The sequence below is a fragment of the Podarcis vaucheri genome (genome assembly GCF_965113315.1).
Source record: "Podarcis vaucheri genome assembly, chromosome: 2".
Lineage (NCBI taxonomy): Eukaryota > Metazoa > Chordata > Lepidosauria > Squamata > Lacertidae > Podarcis > Podarcis vaucheri.
Window position 1 is genome coordinate 7,429,442 of NC_138760.1, and position 20,265 is coordinate 7,449,706.

The 20,265-nt window shown below is 45.2% G+C and overlaps 1 protein-coding gene across 1 annotated transcript; it reads left to right on the forward strand.

Moving 5' to 3' along the window:
• Positions 1 to 4,118: 4,118 nt before the first annotated feature.
• LOC309522515 (keratin, type II cytoskeletal cochleal-like) lies at positions 4,119 to 17,970 on the forward strand (the record flags this gene model as incomplete). The annotated part of the gene is made up of 9 exons (XM_082205854.1): positions 4,119 to 4,589; positions 8,100 to 8,308; positions 10,000 to 10,060; positions 11,381 to 11,476; positions 13,829 to 13,993; positions 14,950 to 15,075; positions 16,238 to 16,458; positions 17,223 to 17,257; positions 17,370 to 17,970. 9 exons carry the CDS (start codon positions 4,119 to 4,121, stop codon positions 17,606 to 17,608), a joined length of 1,623 nt encoding a protein of 540 aa, XP_082061980.1. The 3' UTR covers positions 17,609 to 17,970.
• Between the last annotated feature and the right edge of the window lie 2,295 nt (positions 17,971 to 20,265).

The window sequence follows — 20,265 nt, forward strand, 5'->3', positions numbered from 1 at the left end:
GCTAGCTAGGGGTGATGGGAGTTGTGGTTCAACAACATCTGGGGACCCACAGGTTGAGAAAGGCTGTTCTAGGGACTCACTTTTCCATCTAGTACAGTAGAGATGAGGGAACCCTCCAGACATTGCTAGACTACCACTCCCATAATCTCTGACCCTTGGCCATGCTGGCTAGGATGATGGCAGCTGCAGTCCAGCAACATCTGAAGAGCCAAAGGTTCCCCATCTCTGAAATAAGCTTCAGGCTGCAAAGTTTCCTTGCTCGGTGTGGACCAGTGCTTGAATGTGGTAGAGATGTGGGTATCTTTCACCTTGGTAAGCCCTCTTTCTTCAACTTTTCCCCCATGTAGGAAATAGCCCAGTTGCAGGCCTACATTTCTGACACCTCTGTCATTCTCCAAATGAACATCAACTGAAACCTGGACCTGAACAGCATCATTGTCGAGGACAAGGCTTAGTATGAAGACATTGCCAAAAGAAGCAGGGCTGAGGCAGCATTATTGTATCAAAGCAGGGTGAGCAGTTCTCAAGTGATGGGGAAATGGGTTTGAAAGGAGGAGCCGGGGCTCTAAAGCCATGTATCTAGAGTGGCCATGTATCTTACTTTTACAGAAGACAGTCTCTGTTTCAAGAGCTGTTGGAGGGTATTCCTGTACCTCAAGGCATCCTCTTTGAAAGGCTGTCTGATCCAACTCCATGAAAAGATAAAGAACCCTAAGATAGGAAAACATGGAGGTCGTATCAGTTTATTGGCTTCATTACTGATGGCTCCTTGTAAGGAAAGGAGATATATTTCTGAACTGTAATTGTAATCAAACCACCACAGCACTTGTCTTACTTTTGTGTTTATGTTGAAGTCTTTCCAATATCATGCCATCTCCATAATAAAAATGCTGTCAATCTAAGCTGTGTGCATTGATTCTGACTGTGTGGGGCTCCTTTCATACAACTTGCCTTTAGGTGGAATTTCATTTGCACAAGAGACCTTAATTGGTCTATGAGCTCACCAAAGTTCTGCTCTGCAGCTTCTTTGAAAAAGAAACATGAAGGCTAAACTCTGAACCGTTATGAACATAAGATAGTATTCAACCAACTTGGTCATGCTCATTAATTTCACTGGGTCTACCCTGTGTAAAGCCTAGTTGAATACCATCCAAAGGAAGCTGCCTCTTACTATGACCACTGGTCCATCTAACTCACTGGTTTTCAGTGATGGGGTAGAACCCACTAGTGGGGCACAGCCTGATCCAAGATGAATTGCAACAGGAACACCAATACCATGCAAATATATGGTCAGTGATGGGCACTGGGGTCTCAAATTTCAACAGCAGCATGTGCAATGACAAAATTTTGTGCCCCTCTGCCTCTCACACTCCATTCTAAATCATAGTTGCAGCTCCATACCCAGGGAGACCAAACCAAATATGGGTCCCCAAATGCATGTTGGTCCTGAGTCTGAAAAGGCTGAAGATATCTGACCTAGCTCATTGGCTGGCAGCAGCTGTGCAGAGCTTCGGACAGGAGTCTTTCCCAGCCCTATTGGAAGATGCTGAGAATTGAACCTGGAATCTTCTGCATGTAGAGCACATCCTCTACTGCAGAGCTATGCCCCCCATGCTAACTGGAGTGGTAAACTTTGTTTATTCAAAAATGTTTTTGAGAATGCGTAGAATGCCCTTCCTTCGTCAGCACTGAAGAGGGTCCATAGCAGTGGAAAAAATTAATTTCCCCTCCGTGCCTGTTCTGATCACATTAATTATCATCACACATGCACACACCTACACCTGATGCAATTTTCAAAACCTGCACATGGAATGCAAATGTGCATTTAATGCTCCCTGCCACGCCTCCAGTTGAAAGTGCTTTGATATGCTCTGAGAAAACCGGCTGCAAAGAAATCCTTTAGAACAATGCAGCTCAAATTCTGATTCTACAGAAGGCATAAAGTCAGTGGCGGACCATGGGCTCTCAAATTTCAGGAGCATCTTGTACAATGCCCAAATTCAGTGTAGCTCCCACCTCTCACAATCCACTCTAAAGAATAGTTGCAGTGCCCCTGAGGTTCTGTGCCCAGTGCAACTAAACTGGTAAAGGTAATGGGACCCCTGACCATTAGGTCCAGTAGCAAACGACTCTGGGGTTGCGCCACTCACCTCGCTTTATTGGCTGAGGGAGCTGGCATACAGCTTCCGGGTCATGTGGCCAGCATGACTAAGCCGCTTCTGGCGAACCAGAGCAGCGCACGGAAATGCCATTTACCTGCCCACCGGAGCAGTACCTATTTATCTACTTGCACTTTGACGTGCTTTTGAACTGCTAGGTTGGCAGGAGCTGGGACCGAGCAACGGGAGCTCACACCATTGTGGGGATTTGAACCGCCAACCTTCTGATCGGCAAGTCCAAGGTGCTGTGGTTTAACCCACAGCACCACCCATGTCCCAAACTGGTAGCACTCCCCTAAATCTGCCTCTGATAAAGTGGGAAGGTTCAGTTGCAAGATCTGCACCATGTCATTACACACGCCACTCAGACAGTAAGAATGAGCGAAATGTCAATGTCAATTTCTCTCCATTTCTCATTTTTCCAATCTTAAGTTCTGGTCACCACATATCAGTTTGCACCTCTTTTTTGGCACCATTCATCATAAATTTAAATATTTGTGTTTCAGAATTTGTCTTTTCTGCAAACCATAAAACTCGGGGCCTCTTCATACGTTCTTTTTTGTACATGTAGGATTCTTGTTAAAGTGTCCACCTAAAAGTGTGAAGGGTGAATATGAGAAAGAGGCATTTGACAACATGTGCACCACATGAGTATGCTCATCACAGAGTTGGGGTTGGCTGCTGAGCAAATGGATGGTGGGGAACACAGTTTTGTTGCCAGCTGGAGCATTTAAAGGCCAGCCTAGTTTCGGATTGGTAAGACTTCTCAGTCAAGAACATTGAGGGAGGCATATTACTCTGTCTCTTGTATTTTCATCTTGTGATGGCTGGTAACTAATAGCAAAACAGGGATTCGGGATGGAGAAATAAACACTAAAATACTGATGAATTACGGTGCAGAAATGTCACAAAATAAACAGAAAGAAAACGTGGAAAAAGAGAAGCTGAAAAGTTAGCTACCTTGGAGACATTTGGTCCAAAGGCAATTTACAGACATTTCCAATAAATAAATGAACGGAATATGATGCCATCAGAATATGATGCCATCGCAATGTGAGTTTTCCGTGCCCTTTCCACTTCATTGGCTGCTGTTTGCAGGGATGATCAGAATTTCAGCTTGATGGCATAGCAAGTGTTTGGTTCTATCAAAAATTACATGGGACGAGGATGTGCAATGGAGTCAGTGTTCATGTGGGACTGCCAACCCAGACATATAGTTCCAGCCACGCTTCCTTTGCTCAATGGGTCCAAGCAGTGCCATTTTTTTCTAGAAAAAGAGGTGCCAGAACTCTCCATGAATACCTCTCTTGTTCTCTTAGAATGGCAACGGAGAGGTGCCAGTACCCACCTGAGAGGTGCTGGAACTGAGTTCCTGTGAGTTCCCCCTGGAAAAAACCTGGACCCAAGGTAAATCAACAAGGAGCTCCAGAGTTACAATGGCATAATCTGAATTCAGATTCTGACCACATCTGTTCATCACCAGCTAAGCATTCTCACAGGCTTATGTATCACCATTTGTTTTTTCTCACCTGTAAAATGAATCAAGCGCCTCTTTCCTAACTCTGAACATGCTGAGGACATCAAAAGAGTCATTTTCTCTTGCTTTTCTCTTTTCATCATCACTATAAAAAGTGGAGGCCTTCAAGTCTAGTTTTTATGGAACTGGATTTCCCTGCCATTAAATCAGAAGTTACGGCAGACGTGCTTTTAAGTATAGCTCAGATCTCTGCTTAGCAAAACGGGCAAGCATACTGGTTAACCAACACCCCAAGCTAATAAACGGGATGTAAATGGAGATTTGGGGCTGATGAGAGCTGCCCATCGTGCAGATAAAAAGAGGAGAAAGTTCCAGTTCTGGTTTCAGAGTGAGGGTACCGCCTGTGGATAACTTCCCTGCCTGCTCCAGCACACAGAGACACAAGGCATCATCATCCTTCATTCCGCTGTCTGTCAGCTGCTATGTCTTGCCAGTCATTCCATGCTAGTACTAGAGGGGGTGGTGCAGTCAGGAATTACAGCTCATCCTCAGCTGTGGTACCAAGGAATGTGAAACGCTACAGTGCCGTTAGCACCGTCTCATACAAAGGGGGCAGCAGTGTGGGCCCCCGAGGGCTAGGATTTGGTAGCAGAAGTCTTTCTGGTGTTGCGTCCTGCAGGCCCAGAATAGCTATTGGCAGCTACCGCCCAGTGAGATATGGATATGGTCTGGGGGCCGCTGGTTTTGGACATGGCTATGGTACTTCCAGCTTTGGCTACAGGGTTGGCGGAGTCGGTGGGACTTGCTCACCAGGCATTGCACCTGTCACGGTCAACCCTCACCTTCTCCAGCCTCTCCACCTGGACATTGACCCCAACGTCCAAATGGTGAAACAACAGGAGAAAGAGCAGCTGAAGACCCTCAACAACAAATTCGCTTCATTCATTGACAAGGTGAGTCATCAGATGGTGGTCTCCACTCTAAACACCTCGTATAGATATCTCAGTGGATGGAGTTAAAGTTATTTGTTAACCAAAATCTTCAGCAAGAAAGCATGCGGCTGGTAGTATTCAACTAAGTTTTACTCAGCGTATACACAATGAAATTAATGGACCTAACGTATTGATTTCAGCAGGTCTACTCTGAGGAAAACTTATTTTAATAATAATAATAATAATAATAATAATAATAATAATAATAATAATAATAATAATAATAATATATTATTTATACCCCCACCTATCTGGCTGGGTTTCCCCAGCCACTCTGGGCGGCTTCCAACAAAATATTAAAATACAGTAGTCCTTCATATATTAAAAGCTTCCCTAAACAGGGCTGCCTTCAGATGTCTTCTAAAAATCTGGTAGTTGTTTTTTCCTTTGACATCTGGTGGGAGGGTATTCCACAGGGCGGGTGCCACTACCAAGAAGACCCTCTGCCTGGTTCCCTGTAACTTCGCTTCTTGCAGTGAGGGAACCGCCAGAAGATCCTCAACGCTGGACATCAGGGTCCGGGCTGAACGATGGGGGTGGAGACGCTCCTTCAGGTATACTGGACCGAGGCCATTTAGGTCTCAGCGGCCGCTCCTAGTCACCAGTCTAGCTGCCGCATTCTGGATTAGTTATAGTTTCTGGGTCACCTTCAAAAGTAGCCCCACTTAGAGTGCATTGCAGTAGTCCAAGCGAGAGATAACTAGAGCATGCATCTTTCTGGTGAGACAGTCTGCAGGCAGACAGGGTCTCAGCCTGTGTGCCAGATGGAGCTGGTAAACAGCTGCCCTGGACACAGAATTGACCTGTGCCTCCATGGACAGCTGCAAGTCCAAAATGACTCCCAGGCTGCGCACCTGGTCCTTCAGGGGCACAGTTACCCCATTCAGGACCAGGGAGTCCTCCACTCCTGCCCGCCTCCTGTCCCCCCAAAACAGTACTTCTGTCTTGTCAGGATTCAACCTCAATCTGTTAGCCGCCATCCATCCTCCAATTGCCATCCATCCTCCAATACCATCAAGTCATGTCCCAATGGGGAGAAGAGAATGAAACCATGTTTTACATCAGAAACATCTTGACATGGGAATATTTTGGGTAATTTGTAATTCCCTAGTAAAGAGCCTTGCTGACTTGAAACACATTGGATGTTACTTCTGGACTGATGGTTATTTTAAAACTCTCAAAGCGAACCAGCTTAGCTCAGCGGTTCCACTGACCAACGCATTGCTTGGATCCCCCAATTGCTTCCAGCACTTTGAGACCCACAGGCGTTGCTTGGCTTTTTTAAAACAACAACAAAACACAACTCTCAAAGCATCTTTGGGAGGAAGAACATTAAGTAGCCTCATCCATCTAAGTCAGGGATGTGGAACCCAACAGAGGCTACTGGATTTCAGCCCCAGCCAGCAAGACCAATTGTCAAGGATGATGGGAGTTGTAGTCCAACAACACCTGGAGGGAGGGCCACAGGTTCCTGCTGTGTTGCCAGGGTCTCAGATAGAATGTTTTACCCACTTTGCTTACCTGAGGATGATCCGCTAAATTGATACGTCAGGAATTGAGCCTGGGACCTGCCACATAGAAAATACTTGTTCTACTACAGAGCTATGATGCACTGTTACTTTCTGTTGTGCTACTGTCTCGCCTCCTCTACTTTCTGTAGTTTTGTGGTATGGCCCTTTTGGTCTTCTCTGAGACCAGTTCCACGTTGGTGCTTATAGGGCAGTGGGTTAGCATGTGGCCGCAGTTGTAGCCCAATTGCCTTAGGGTGCAAGTGGTTGCTAAAGGTTAAACCAATTAACACCTGTATTCCCAGTGACCATGGTTCTAGGGGGTTCCTTGATCCACCCTCTAAAGGGTGTAATGCAACCTTAGCATAAAGCTATGGCATTTTCACAAGAGTAGAGATGTGAGGAACTTGAACCTTGAGTTTTCAGCACGCAAAGTAGTAGAATGGGTTCTACTACTTAATGCCAAACAAATTCAACTCCCAGTTTCAGAATACTGGATTTCTGTACACACTGGCCAAAATATTAGATCCTACAGCACTGGAAGAAAGCTGGAAATCTCTCACCCAAATTGATACATTTGGAGGACACATTCCAGTATTCTGTACAACTTTGTCCCATGGGTAGACACAGAGCTTTTCCAAATGATTGGTGGGTAGGGAGTATTGTGAGAGGGAAAATGTTCTCATGCAACGATTGGGTTGGGCGTGGAGATCAGGAATGAGGGGAAGTAGCTTGCAGCAATATATATAGCTTGCAGCAATTCAGTATGCCCAAGCAGTAGACTATAAACATAGTAAAGGTGGTGATAAAATGTCAAACTAGGATCTCAAAGACCAGGGTCCAAATTCTCACTCAGCTATGATGCAGCACAGTTCTGGGCGCCACAGTTTAAGGACATTGACAAACTGGAACATATCCAAGGGAGGGCAAGAAACATTTGGATGGGGCCTGGAGACCAAGTCCTATGAGGAAAAGGTGAAGGAGTTAGGTATGCTTAACTTAGAAAACAGATTGTGGCCACATCTATTCCATATATTTAGGTAAAGGTAAAGGGGCCCCTTACCATTAGGTCCACTTGTGACCAACTCTGGGGTTGTGGTGTCCTTCTCACTTTATTGGCCGAGGGAGCAGGCGTACAGCTTCTGGGTCATGTGGCCAGCATGACTAAGCCGCTTCCGGTGAACCAGAGCAGCGGACGGAAACGCCGTTTACCTTCCCGCCGGAGGTATTTATCTATTTGCACTTTGCCGTGCTTTCGAACTGCTAGGTGGGCAGGAGCAGGGACCGAGCAACAGGAGCTCACCCCGTTGAGGGGATTCAAACTACCAACCTTCTGATCGGCAAGTCCTAGGGTTTAACCCACAGCGCCACCCGCATCCCTCTATTTCATATATTTAGGGCACTATTATACCACGTTAACAGTCATGGGTTCCTCTAAAAATGTTCGTTACGGGTGCTGAGAGTTGTTAGGAGAATCCTATTCCCCTTCACATTTCTCAGAGTTCCCTGGCAAGAGGGATTTATTCTTAAACTACTCTAGGAGCACCTCAACACACCAAACTACAGTAAGCTATTTGAGATGTGGCTGCAAAGCCAAGTTTGAGTAGGTAGGGTCTGAGTGTTCCATATCCTCCATTATCCTGTCTCCATGCTGGAGGAAGTTATAACTATGGTGGCAGGAAGGAGAAGGGCTGTTGGAATAGGACACATGCAGATAAATACATAGGGTTTTGTCTACTTTCATCATAACAACAGTTGTTTTGTGGGCGGGGGGAGCTAGGTCCGCTTCTTGGAGCAACAATCATCATAACAACAGTTGTTTTGTGGGCGGGGGGAGCTAGGTCCGCTTCTTGGAGCAACAATCATCATAACAACAGTTGTTTTGTGGGCGGGGGGAGCTAGGTCCGCTTCTTGGAGCAACAATCATCATAACAACAGTTGTTTTGTGGGCGGGGGGAGCTAGGTCCGCTTCTTGGAGCAACAAAACAAGGTGCTGGAGACAAAATGGAGCTTACTGCAAGAGCAGAAACGAGTTAGGAGCAACATAGAGCCCTTGTTTGATTCCTTTATCAATAACCTGAGGAGGCAGCTGGAGGGTCTCGGATGCGACCGAAGTAAGCTGGAGACTGACCTGACCAACTCAAGAGATGTACTGGAGGATTACAGGAGAAAGTAAGTGGCATATATTTATCTGTGACACAGCATGTTTACTGAAGTTGCATAAGCTTCATTTGAAGAAGAAAAAGCTTTTTTTGTGGGGTATTCTACTACACACGAACACCATACAAACAGGCCCTTAATATATGCAGCTCTTCAAAAGTTCAGTGACACATAGCAGATTGAAATAAATTAAATCTCTTTACTGCCAGTCTGAGTCAACATAGATTTTGCTTATGCAAAGTTTGAAGATGTTGCTTCTGTGAAGTATTCCCTCAGAAGCAGCCATTTTCAAGGCCTCAGATAAGCCCCACTTGCCGCTGTTTCTCCATGCATAGCGCGCTAAGCTATCCTGCAAAGACTTCACCCTTCCCTCCAGGACTTCATTCTGCAAAGAATTGTGATGTTCTGCATTTGATGCACAATGCAAGTCTTATGCAGTGCAGCATAGATATCTGTTGGGTCTGCATATTTTAGTTCCAGGGTGTGGTCTGAAGGTTCATGAGATTACCACCTTGCTGAAGCTGAGCAGGTCTGAAGATCTGTCTGGGTGACCACCTGGAAACCACATCACTGCTTCCTTGGGTTCTCATGATGGAAGGAAAGCAGGATAATAAGAAAACTAAATACATAAGTGTGATATATCCCTCTCCCTGGCTCCTGTGTGCTGATGAGAGGTTCAGGAGCCCATTCCCCGCTTTCATGGCTTATCCTCTTCCTATCTTTACTACAGTGATAGCTTGACTTGAGAACCAGTGGTCCTTCATGAGCTGGTGCACTCCAGCATGGACGATGGTCAGGGATGATGGGAGCTGTGGTCCAACTACTTCTGGAGGGCCACAGGTTCCTCCCCCCTGGTCTATAAAGGATCCATATTCCCATGCTAGGTTAAAGAACTTGACCCTTAGCCAAAGCTACATTCCCAGTCTCGTACAAGAAATTAGATGATAGCTCTGCCAAAGAACATAGCACTGGTACATCTTGATTTATTGAACTTTGCAGAAATTGTGTTCTTTTACAAGTTGAAGGACTGGAAGAGCTGCTGCTGCTGCTGCTGCTGGGTTGGAGACGAGGCTGCAGAAACCTGTACCCGTTGCACAGCGACTCCTGCGACTCCTGCTGCACTTTACCAGGGCACTAGTGCAGCTACAGGCAGCCCACCCACTTAATAGACTACAGTAGAGTGTAAACATAATTATATGCACTGGGAAACAAAATAATAATAATGTGTAACTTTATTGCGATATTCACTGTGTTGAAGTGGTCTGGAACCAAACCCCCAATATCTCCAAACGATGCCTGTATTTCTTTGAACTATAAGAAAAACCAATTTGCTATGCTGTTCAAATGTCACAGACCTTTTTATGGTATAAGAATAGGGCCAGTTGTGGACTGTTGCTATTTTGCAGTATGACTCAATCGTGCACCAGCAAATTCAAGTTGCACAAATAAGGTGGATTTGGTCTCCTGGCCAACAGATCTGCTTCACACATAATACGTAGTAAGGAAACATGGGAAAATGCACTCGGAAAGGTGGGATAAAGACGATGTTGAGTGACGTCATATACCCACAGTGCAAACAACTCAGAAGGAATGTCAATATGCAGTGGGAATCGTATAAGCTCTGCACACATCTTGTGCAATCAGATCAGGTTGAGTGCCCCATGCACGTTGCCTTGTCCAGAACTGATCCACTTTCTCACCAGGTATGAAGAGGAGTGCAATGGACGAACCCGTGCTGAGAATGAATTTGTAACACTTAAAAAGGTAAGTGATGCACATCTTGATTGAAATAAATGAGCATGGGGCAGAGGAAGCTGTCTTGTACCAAGTCAAACCATTGGCCCATGTCATCTACAATGACTGGCAACAGCTGTCCTTGGGTTTCAGGCAGAGGACATTTCCAGCTCCACCTGGAGATCATGCCATGGATTGGACTTGGGACCTTCTGAAGATGCTCTAGCACTGTGCTATGGCCCCTTTCCAGTGACATCTCTTCTTTCTGGTGTTGGATATAAAAAGTGTCCATTTACTAGTTGTTTATCTAAAGGCAGAGATGTGACTGGAGGTCCTCTTTCCAAGTTTCAGCATTGTAAAGATTGGTTTGCAGGCTTTTGAGAAAAATATGTCAGGCACAGCCAGTGATTTTTTCCCCTGCGGGGACGCAGGAGTACGCATACCCCTAAACACTTTGTGAATCTAAGTTTGGACTCATTGAAGGGCAGTATTTCAATATGCATAGGAAAATGAGAGCACCCCTAAACATTTTTTTAAAGAAAAAAAGCAGTGGGCGCAGCCATGTTGGGATGCTTCGTGAGGTGACTTCCCCGGTCTGTCTAATGGTAGGACCAGTCCTGGGGTACAGCAGAGGGGGAAGCAGAATTGCATGTTGAGGATACAGACAGGCAAATAGATCAGAGACTAAGATAGTAAGTGCAGGTAATGGGGAAGTATCTAAAGAGGTACACAGTCAAGAATCTAGCTGCTGCCCAGGTTAAAAAGCAAAACGAAACAGGCTTCACCTGTGATGATTCATAGCTAGGCCATAAGGAACCAATGAGGTACTGAAACCATGTTGAGACATGGAAGGATGGTACAATTCTAGCCCTCTCCAGACAGAAGATGATACTCGAGGGCCGAGCCAAAACTTCTTCTTTCCTGAGAATGAAGAATGAGATGGTTCTTCCCCAAGGAGCCAACCAGATTGGCAGGTGTATCTGACTTCAGCACTGGTGAAAGGACAGTCCCCTCCAAGGCACAAAAGGAGACTGAATTGCATAAAATGGTCTGATTCAACAAGGGTCTTTTCTCTAGTGAGAACTGAGCGTGCTCAGTGGCCATGGGATGTTGATTGGGTATTGAAGGGGGGAAATGGAATGGAGAGGCTGAAATCCTAAACAGCAAGCACTCCACACTGTCAGATGTCCCACTTGTATCTGCTTCAGACAGGCTTCCTGCTCTGCTGCATGAAATACTGGGTACGGGCCATTATCAAAGTATTCTACCAATGGCCCACGGTTGTGTTCTGGGAAATTGTAATTTAATTTAAAAGCACCCTGTCTTACCATATGTTTAACTGGTCCCTAGGATGTTGACTGCATATACATGAACAAGGCTGACCTGGGAGCGAAAGTGGAAAGCTTAATTGAGGAGATCAACTTTCTGAGATGCTTGTACGAGGCGGTAATGGCATTTCCTAATCTGCAATACACATTGTAGCCCACTTTTTTTTGACGAAGTGGGGAAAGTCTATATACCTTTAAACAGCAACAGCAACAATGAGAATGTATGGTAATAAAAGAGGGGGAAAGTCTAAGGTTAGCCCGTATAGAGAGGCATTTTGACATATGTCTGATGAGCCCATTTGATTTTTCAGAAGCACAATCAAACTTCAGGTATGTTATTTTTTTAAAAAAGATATTTATTAAATTTTCACAAATTATAAAATCAAACACAATACAAACAAACACACACAAAGACAAACAAATATTATTTCAAATCCTTATTCTCTTAAAACTTACTTCACCGACCTCCTCATACCTCCCCTTTCTGCATTCCAATTTCAAATATTTAGTTCAGCAAATCCTCACCCTTAATTTAATCTAATTGTAATCCTTTCTTTTCCTTTAACCTAATCTTTACAGCTGTAATCCACTTACTTCTATAGCCGCAACATTTTAACACTCATTAATTTTACAATGTCTCTTAAGATATATCTTAAATTTCTTCCAATCTTCTTCCGCCGTCTCTTTTCCCTGATCCCGGATTCTGCCAGTCATCAAACTTCAGGTATGTTAAGTCAATGCATAGTATTCAACCTTACGCAGCTGGAGCTGAACACACACACACACACACACACACACACACACACACACACACACACACCTATGGTGAAAACTGGCAACCCACAGGCCAGATCCAGTCTGTCTTCTTTGAGACAAAAGTTTACTGGAGTCTCCCAGGCAAGCATGGAAGAAGTCCAAGATAGGCCAGTCAGGACCATAGACTGCCCACTGCAGTACCTGATTACAAGTTCAAACTTGATGCAGGCAAATTGACACCCAGAGCACTTGGAATGTCTCCCTAGCATAAATCTGGAGCAAAGTGCAAGCTTGAAGTGGTCTTGCTGTCTGGAGAGTTCCTCACACTCCATCTCCTTAGGACTTAGGAAAAACTGACAGGCACTGCCTCCTCCATTGGAGCTGGGAAACTTCCTTATGCCCCTAGATGTGGCGTGAGAGTGGAGGGGTGGCTCCAGAGCTGCAGGACATACTGTGGGGAAATAATGTGAGTCAGAAGAGCGATAGGGTTACCTCCTCAAGCAGAGAGGATGGAGGCATCACCAGACCTAAGTTCCCCTACTGCAAGGGGTCTCTGGTGTGGAGCTTTATCTGGCCTCTGATCACTTCATTACATTTTAATTCAGGTGTGCTGAAGGTTTTTTTAGTGTTCTTCTCCCCCCATCAACCTCCTTTCTTATGCAGCCCTGTGCCTTGCTGTGTATTCCACATCAGTCTGGGTGAATTCCCAATGGCAAAGAATCTCTTTAATAATTCCTGGAGCCTTTCAGGAAGTAAAGAGTGGCTAACCGGTTTTGGGCCCAAGAATTCCCCCATGGCCAAACTTCAGGCAGGATGGGCACATGCCAGCAGTTGATGTGGCCAAAAGGGGGTGTACCCATCACATATTCACATGTATTTTCTTGCACGCACGCACACAGGCAGAGACAAACATACACAAACACAGAAGCACGCAGCTTTCCTTCCTCAGTTGATTCATACAGAACAGCTGAGGAGGCAGGGCTGTCACTGTCCTCTCTGCTCATCAAATGTTTGATCTGAATCAAGGCTCCGGGCTCCACCCAGCACTGTGTCTACTTTAACACGCCTCCCCTTTTTGCTACAGCCAGCAAAAATGGTGGGATATTGGGGGTGGGTGGGTACATCAAGCCATTGACCTGGGAGTTAGTCACCCCTGACTTATTCCACCCCAATATATTTGGATCCCATACTGCTATGTCATGCAAATGAAATCCAAGATGGAACTGGTTTGTTCCCGTCCCCAAGGCCTAGCTTCTGAATAAGAGAGTGGCCCTTGAGAATACAGAAAATGGTCATCTAATAATAACATACCCTTAACATTTCTCCAAGGAAAATAGGAGCACCCTATTCAATATTAATAATTATAATAATGATGATGATTTTACTATTTATACTCCGCTCATCTGACTGGATTGCCCCAGCCACTCTGGGCGGCTTCCAGCATATATAAAAACATAACAAAACATTAACCATTTTATAAAAAACCTTTACTATACAGGGCTGCCTTTAGATGACTTGGGGGTTGGATAACTCCATACTCGCCAACATTTATCCAATGAAAATAGGGACATCCTAAGGAAAAGTGGGGCATTCTGGGATCAAATCAGAAAAAAGGACAGCTTCTGTAAATCTGGGACTGTCCCAGGAAATTAGGGACACTTGGAGGGTCTGCAATAACAGGTGAAAGAGGAATCTCACACCTAGCTTCTTACAGGAACTCCAGGAACTCCATGCCTGTATCTCAGATACCTCTGTTATTGTGCAAATGGATAACAGCCGAGCCCTAGATTTGGATGACATTATTGCTGAGGTCAAAGCCCAGTATGAAGACATCGCAAACAGGAGCCGCTTTGAGGCAGAGTCATGGTACCAGTGCAAGGTGAGATTTAGATTTCTCTGGGAGGAAAGGATAGTTGATATTGTATATGTTAGCAGAGAAAGATAGGTAGCCATGTTGGTCTGCCATAGTCAAAATAAAAAAATTCCTACAGTAGGAAACCAGTAGGAGAACACTTCAATCTCCCAGGACATTCTATACAAGATCTCAAAGTAGCTGTTTTACTACAAAGGAATTTCAGAAATAGACTGGAAAGAGAAGCTGCTGAATTGCAACTCATTACCAAACTCAAAACCATGGAGAGACCTGGTCTGAACAGAGACATTGGATTCTTATCTCATTATACATGACTAAGCCATTTTTCACCTTCTCACCCCTTGCCTTTCCCTGTAAGACCTATTGCAGTCGTTAAGAGTCGTCAACAGGCTCATCTCAGCTATCTGCCAATCTCCCATTCCCACCACCCTTCTGAGTAATACCCCTCCCCACCTTCACACTATATAGAAGGATCTGGCAACTTCTGTTTCAGTGTATCTGAAGAAGTGTGCATGCACACGAAAGCTCATACCAAGAACTAACTTAGTTGGTCTTTAAGGTGCTACTGGAAGGAATTTTTTTATTTTAGCAGAGAAAGTTCACAACCAAAATCACTAGCAGCTCCTGGAGCATTGCTGAAACATTTTCTGTCTTGATGGCTAAGATAATGCCGTTCACAGGTGCTATCAGATAGATGCTGATTGCATTGTTGATGTTTAAATACAAACTTTTTTAAAAAACAAAGATGACGTTTTAATAAAGCTTGGTGTTTTTTGTTTTAAAAAAAGGTGTATAGGAAGATTGGTGTGTTTAAAAATGAGATGCAATCTATGGTTAATTGTTGTCTACCATGAAAATTACTGAAACTTCAGTGAACCATGGATTATTAAGAGGGTTGCTTGGATAATTATGAAGTCTGACTGTCCCAGAAGGTATTTCACATGTCATGTTTTCTTTCTAAGTATGAAGAGATGAGGGCAACCGCTGGCAAGCACTGTGACAACCTACGTGACACAAAGAACGAGATCATGGAGTTGAACCGCGTGATACAGAGGCTGAAGGCTGAAATTGACACTGCCAAAGGGCAGGTAACTCTGGGCAACTTTTGTGTGGGTGTCTGCCACAATTATACCAGTTTGTGCCTGGAAGAAACTCCTGATCAGCACAGCGAGCTGAGGAAAAATATGAAGGCTGGGCAACCTCACCCTCCAATTCTTCATGCTATTTGTGGGCAGGAAAATTGAGGGGTGTGCTTTGCGGAATATTGTTGGCATGGGATGTGATATTCGTTTCTCAATAAATAATCTTCTGGGAATGTTTTTAGCCGGCTCTTAGTGCTGAAGAAACTCTATTGTTTGTTTATATTGATGAAAGCAAAGGGTGAAGGCGAGAGGACTGGAAGGAGTAGGAGCCATAGCGTCTATTAGCTAATAAGCAGGCACCAGACAGAACCAGAGCCGCCTAACTTCAGCAAGGACTATATTGACAGAAAGAAGAAATATAGTCAATTTTTAAAAAACCTAGTGAAAGCCTGATCAACTTTCTGTTAACTACCCCGAAACCTCCCACAGATATTTCACCTGAGCAGAATCCTCAGAATTGATTTCCAGTTTTGCTCTATGCAAGATTCGGGGGGATCTTCATGTTTCCTGCTATAAAGTGTATAAATGAAGTGCCTGGCACAACAGAGAGCCTTGACTTGAATTATGTAATTCTTGCAAAGATGATACAATTGCTGCCTCTCTGGGGTCTCCAGAACTCCTTTGGTAACTTTACTTCAATGTGAAGAGTTTTAGGTTCTAATAGCAGTCACTCTCACTACAGTCCCTCTAGAGCAGGGATGGGTAAAAGCTCAGGCAAAAGTAGCCCTCCAGCCTTCTCCATCTAGCCCTCAGGACTTTTCCCAGGCCACATCTGCTCCCTGACTATGCTTTGCATCCTGCTTAAGATTCTTTGGCCTGACTTGAATGTGTCCTTGAACTTTTGGTTGCCTGGATGGAGGATACAGAGGGGTGTGTGAATGTGCATAGAAGCTACTGTACAGAGATAAAATTTACACTCCTTACACAACCCTTTTTTGCCTCTGTCTCCATCCACCACTGTTTCCCAGAAGGGAATGTCGTTCTCGGGCTGGAAAAATCTCCTTTAGAACTTTAGCCCTAATATCCAATTTATCCATGGTAGCTTAAATTGTTCAGCCCAATGGATGAGAATGTGTCGTGACTATGTCTCTGGGTTTTGCCTCTGCAGCGCAGCAAACTGGAGGCTGCCATTGCAGAAGCAGAAGATCGTGGAGAGATGGCTCTCAAAGATGCTAAGTGCAAGCTAGCAGAGCTAGAAGATGCCCTGATGAAGGCCAAAGCAGACATGGCCCGACAGCTGCGGGAATACCAGGAGCTCATGAATGTCAAGCTGGCCCTGGATATTGAGATTGCCACCTACAGGAAGCTGTTGGAAGGAGAGGAGAGCAGGTGAGTTGATTGTTTCGATGCAAGGTGCACACACCAGGTTGGATCCAGAGATAGTCACATGTAGAATAGGTTTGCTGAAGTCACTGGGACTTTGGCTAGTCATTACAAACAAGTCCCATAGAATTCCTGAGGTCTATGCCAGGGACGCGGGTGGCACTGTGGGTTAAACCGCAGAGCCTAGGGCTTGCCGATCAGAAGGTCAGCGGTTCAAATCCCCGTGACGGAGTGAGCTCCCATTGCTCACTCCCTGCTCCTGCCAACCTAGCAGTTGGAAAGCGTGTCAAAGTGCAAGTAGATAAATAGGTACCGCTCCGGCAGGAAGGTAAACAGTGGCTTAATCATGCTGGCCACATGACCCGGAAGCTGTACGCCGGCTCCCTCGGGCAATAAAGTGAGATGAGTGCCACAACCCCAGAGTCAGTCACGACTGGACCTAATGGTCAGGGGTCCCTTTACCTTTTTATGCCAGACTAGCCAACATGGTCCCCTCCGGATGTTGCTAGGCTCCAACATCCACCAGCCCCAGCAAGCCTGGCCAATGGTCAGGGATGACTAGAAGCTGTAATCCAGCAACATCTGGAGAACCCCATCTTGGCTACCTCTGATCTTATCTCAGCATGACCCAACCCTTGATGGCCACCATTTGGAAACCGATTTCAACTGCAACATGTGGTGAACCACATGAACCAAGACAAGGGGGGGATCACTTCAGATCAGAAGTCAACATCCATAATACAATGGACTTTCCCATTCTCTCTGAACAGGTTGTGTGGTGAAGGGGTCTGCCCCGTGAATATCTGTAAGTCGTACTTTGCTTTCTATATTTTCACTTTTGTTATGGATCTCCTGTGGATCTCTCTTGAGTTTTGAACTAATGAAGCCTGTGTTGTGTTTCCCTGTTATTGCTGCAGCAGTGTGTCGGACCCAGGGAGGAGCTATGTATGATTCTGATCCTTGTATCGGTGGAGGATATGCTTCGAGCAGCAGGACCATAGTCCGAGGTGGAGGGATTGTTGGAAGAGGCGTCATGGCTGGTGGCAGTGAACTGGGTGCCCCTTGCCTATCAGTTGGGGCACACAGTGTGGGAAGTGCAAAAAGCTCTAATGTCAAATTTGTGTCCACTTCCACTTCTTTTAGAACAAAATATTAAAACGGGGGGGAAAGGAGCATTCTGAAAGGGGAACTCAGTGCTTCAGCGGGGACACCTAAGCCTTCTAGAAGAGCATTTAGGGCTACTCTGCATACTCCTTTCTTTAGCCAGGTATGCACACCTGGTAGGGATGGGTGAGACATTCGTTCACATTAAAATGCAAACCTACCTAATTCACAGTTTTTGAAGCAACATGTGAATCAAAACACAGATGTCCTTAAAATTTGCACTTCTCTGGGACTTGATATGTTGTTCTCCAACACAAATGACACCCAAAAGCATGCAACAAAGCATGTGTTACGGGAAAGTGCACCCAAAACTTCATTCCTTGGGTTTATATATTAGGTGAAATGCAGATGAAAATGCACCTTAATTTTCAGGTGGTCTTTTTTGTTTTGTTTTTTAAGGGTTGCAGACTGGTGTAGAAATGGGAAGAATTGAACTTGGGGCGGGGGCGGGGGAGAGCACCTGAGACCAATTAAAACTATTCCATCCCTATCACCTAGTTACAAAATATATGTGGACTGTGTCAAATATGCACAGTGCATGCTAGTATTATGCACTCAGCTTTTTTTTTTTTTTTTGCCTTCCAGCAGGGAAGCCCATCTTTTCCCCCTACCACTCACAAGATCCCAACTGACAGTAAAATGCAGAACACACCCACCCAAAACTTATTTGCTGACTTGGTCCTGGTGGCCAAGCTGTTTTCCACCATTACCAATCAGCTAAAATAAAAAGCAAAGAAAAAAGAAAAAAGGTTTTGATAAGCTTCTGGGGAACTCTGAGGTTCCTCAAGAGCAGACTATTTAAACAACTGTTTTTTGCAATAAGCAGGGATTTGATTTTGTGGGGATCTCTTGGATAGATGAAGCTAAGTGGTGGCTAACTCCTTCAGATCATTTCATGCACACCAATGGGGCAACTACACACATGCAAAAACTGTCGTTTTTCAGCTTACCACACTGTCAGCTAGCTGCACTGATTTGCAGTTGCATTCCTTTATTCAGTGTACAAGTAGAGGTGGGGACATTGCTGATTATTCCTCCTGCTGTCCCCATGGTTTGCGTTTCTCTTGGATTATTTCTGTATTTTCCAATAAACCTATACAGCAGCACATGACCTACAGTGTGATGGTATCTTAGCTTTATGAAAAAAATGCAAGGCTCCATAAATAATTGTTATTTTTTGTGATGTGAGTCCCAGCCAGATCCTATAATATATACGAAGTCATTCTTCAAGTGTGAATCTTTATGTAACCAAAATAGCATCACCTATGCACAAGAGGGAAGTAATCTGCAAGTTTGGGGAAATCCCAAGGTTTGCAGAAGCACAAAAAAGCAAGTTTGGGGGTCGAGACTAAAATCATTTTGGTAAGGACTGAGCATGCATAGTGGGTATGCAGCGCTGACTGCCTGTTTCGGAGGGGTGGAGGAGAATTGAATGGGAGAATCCTGGAAAAAGAGTTTGGCTGGCTGGCTGGTATTCTGAACAGGAGCCCACCATACTGCAACATTTTGTTGCAGGTTCTTCAAATTCTCTTTTGAGTATCCACAAACAACCTTTCTCAAAGCTTTGAATATATGAAATGCCTCTGTGTCTAATGGTAGGCAGAGTTCTTCTCCCACAAATTTAGGTAACCACAGCCAATCTTCTACATCCTTTCAGGATCAGAGTGCACCTTTCTTTAGTCGCTGGCTGTTTTCTTACAACAATTCAGAGTTGATTAATACTTACTTATAAGGCTGCTGACATCATATTCCTGTACTAGAAAAAATCCTAAACACCTGCTTAGTGGAGGGCAGTCTTTATGGGGCTACAGTGTCACACTAGTGCGCAGCCTCTCGCTGCTCTCATGCCTGGTATAGTTTTGCTTCTGGTCTACTTGGGGGGCAAGTAACTTTGGGTGGCAGATAAGTGGGTGGATCCAATTCTGTGCCACAACCAAGCCCAAGAACCCACATGCCCAGGTGTGCCATCCCTCCCCCATGCCTTTGCCACTAGTCACACTTATGGGGGTCGTAGACTATTTGTCTTGCATGCAAAAAGTAACAGCTCAGCCCACTTCTTCCAACACTGGAAGGACAGCAGGATGACAAGGCAGGGATGGAGTACTGGAAGCTGAGGTCCTGAAGGGGTGAGAAGCAGCCAAAGGGGAAGTTAGGAGGCAATGTGCTGATCCCTCCAGGAGGAAATCAGGTAGTCCTACCAAGGACCTGATCTCATGACCCATTTCCAGCCCCACAAGCCATCAGAGATAAGGTGAGTCCCCTTTACCACCTGCCAGATTAAGAGAAGCTCAAGAGGCCTCCAGGTGGCTGAAGCCAAGGTACCATAGTGGTTGGACTAGGACCTGGGAGGTGGACCGTAAAGCCCACAGCATGGTCCTGGGCCAGCCATTGTCTCTCAGCCAAATCTAGCTCAGAGGGTTGTTGTGTGAGGATAAAGAAGTAAGGAGAAGAACCATGTAAATCACCTTGGAGCGTGGGTAGGGAAACTAAGGCCTGTGGGCTGGATCAGGCCCAATTGCCTTCTGGATCTGGCCCACGGATGGTCCGGGAATCACCGCATGGATCGCCAGCATGCACATTCTTTCCCTCTCCCTCCTTCTCCCTCACACGGCAGGGCCGCCTCCTCTTCCCTCCCTCCTCCTGGCTTCT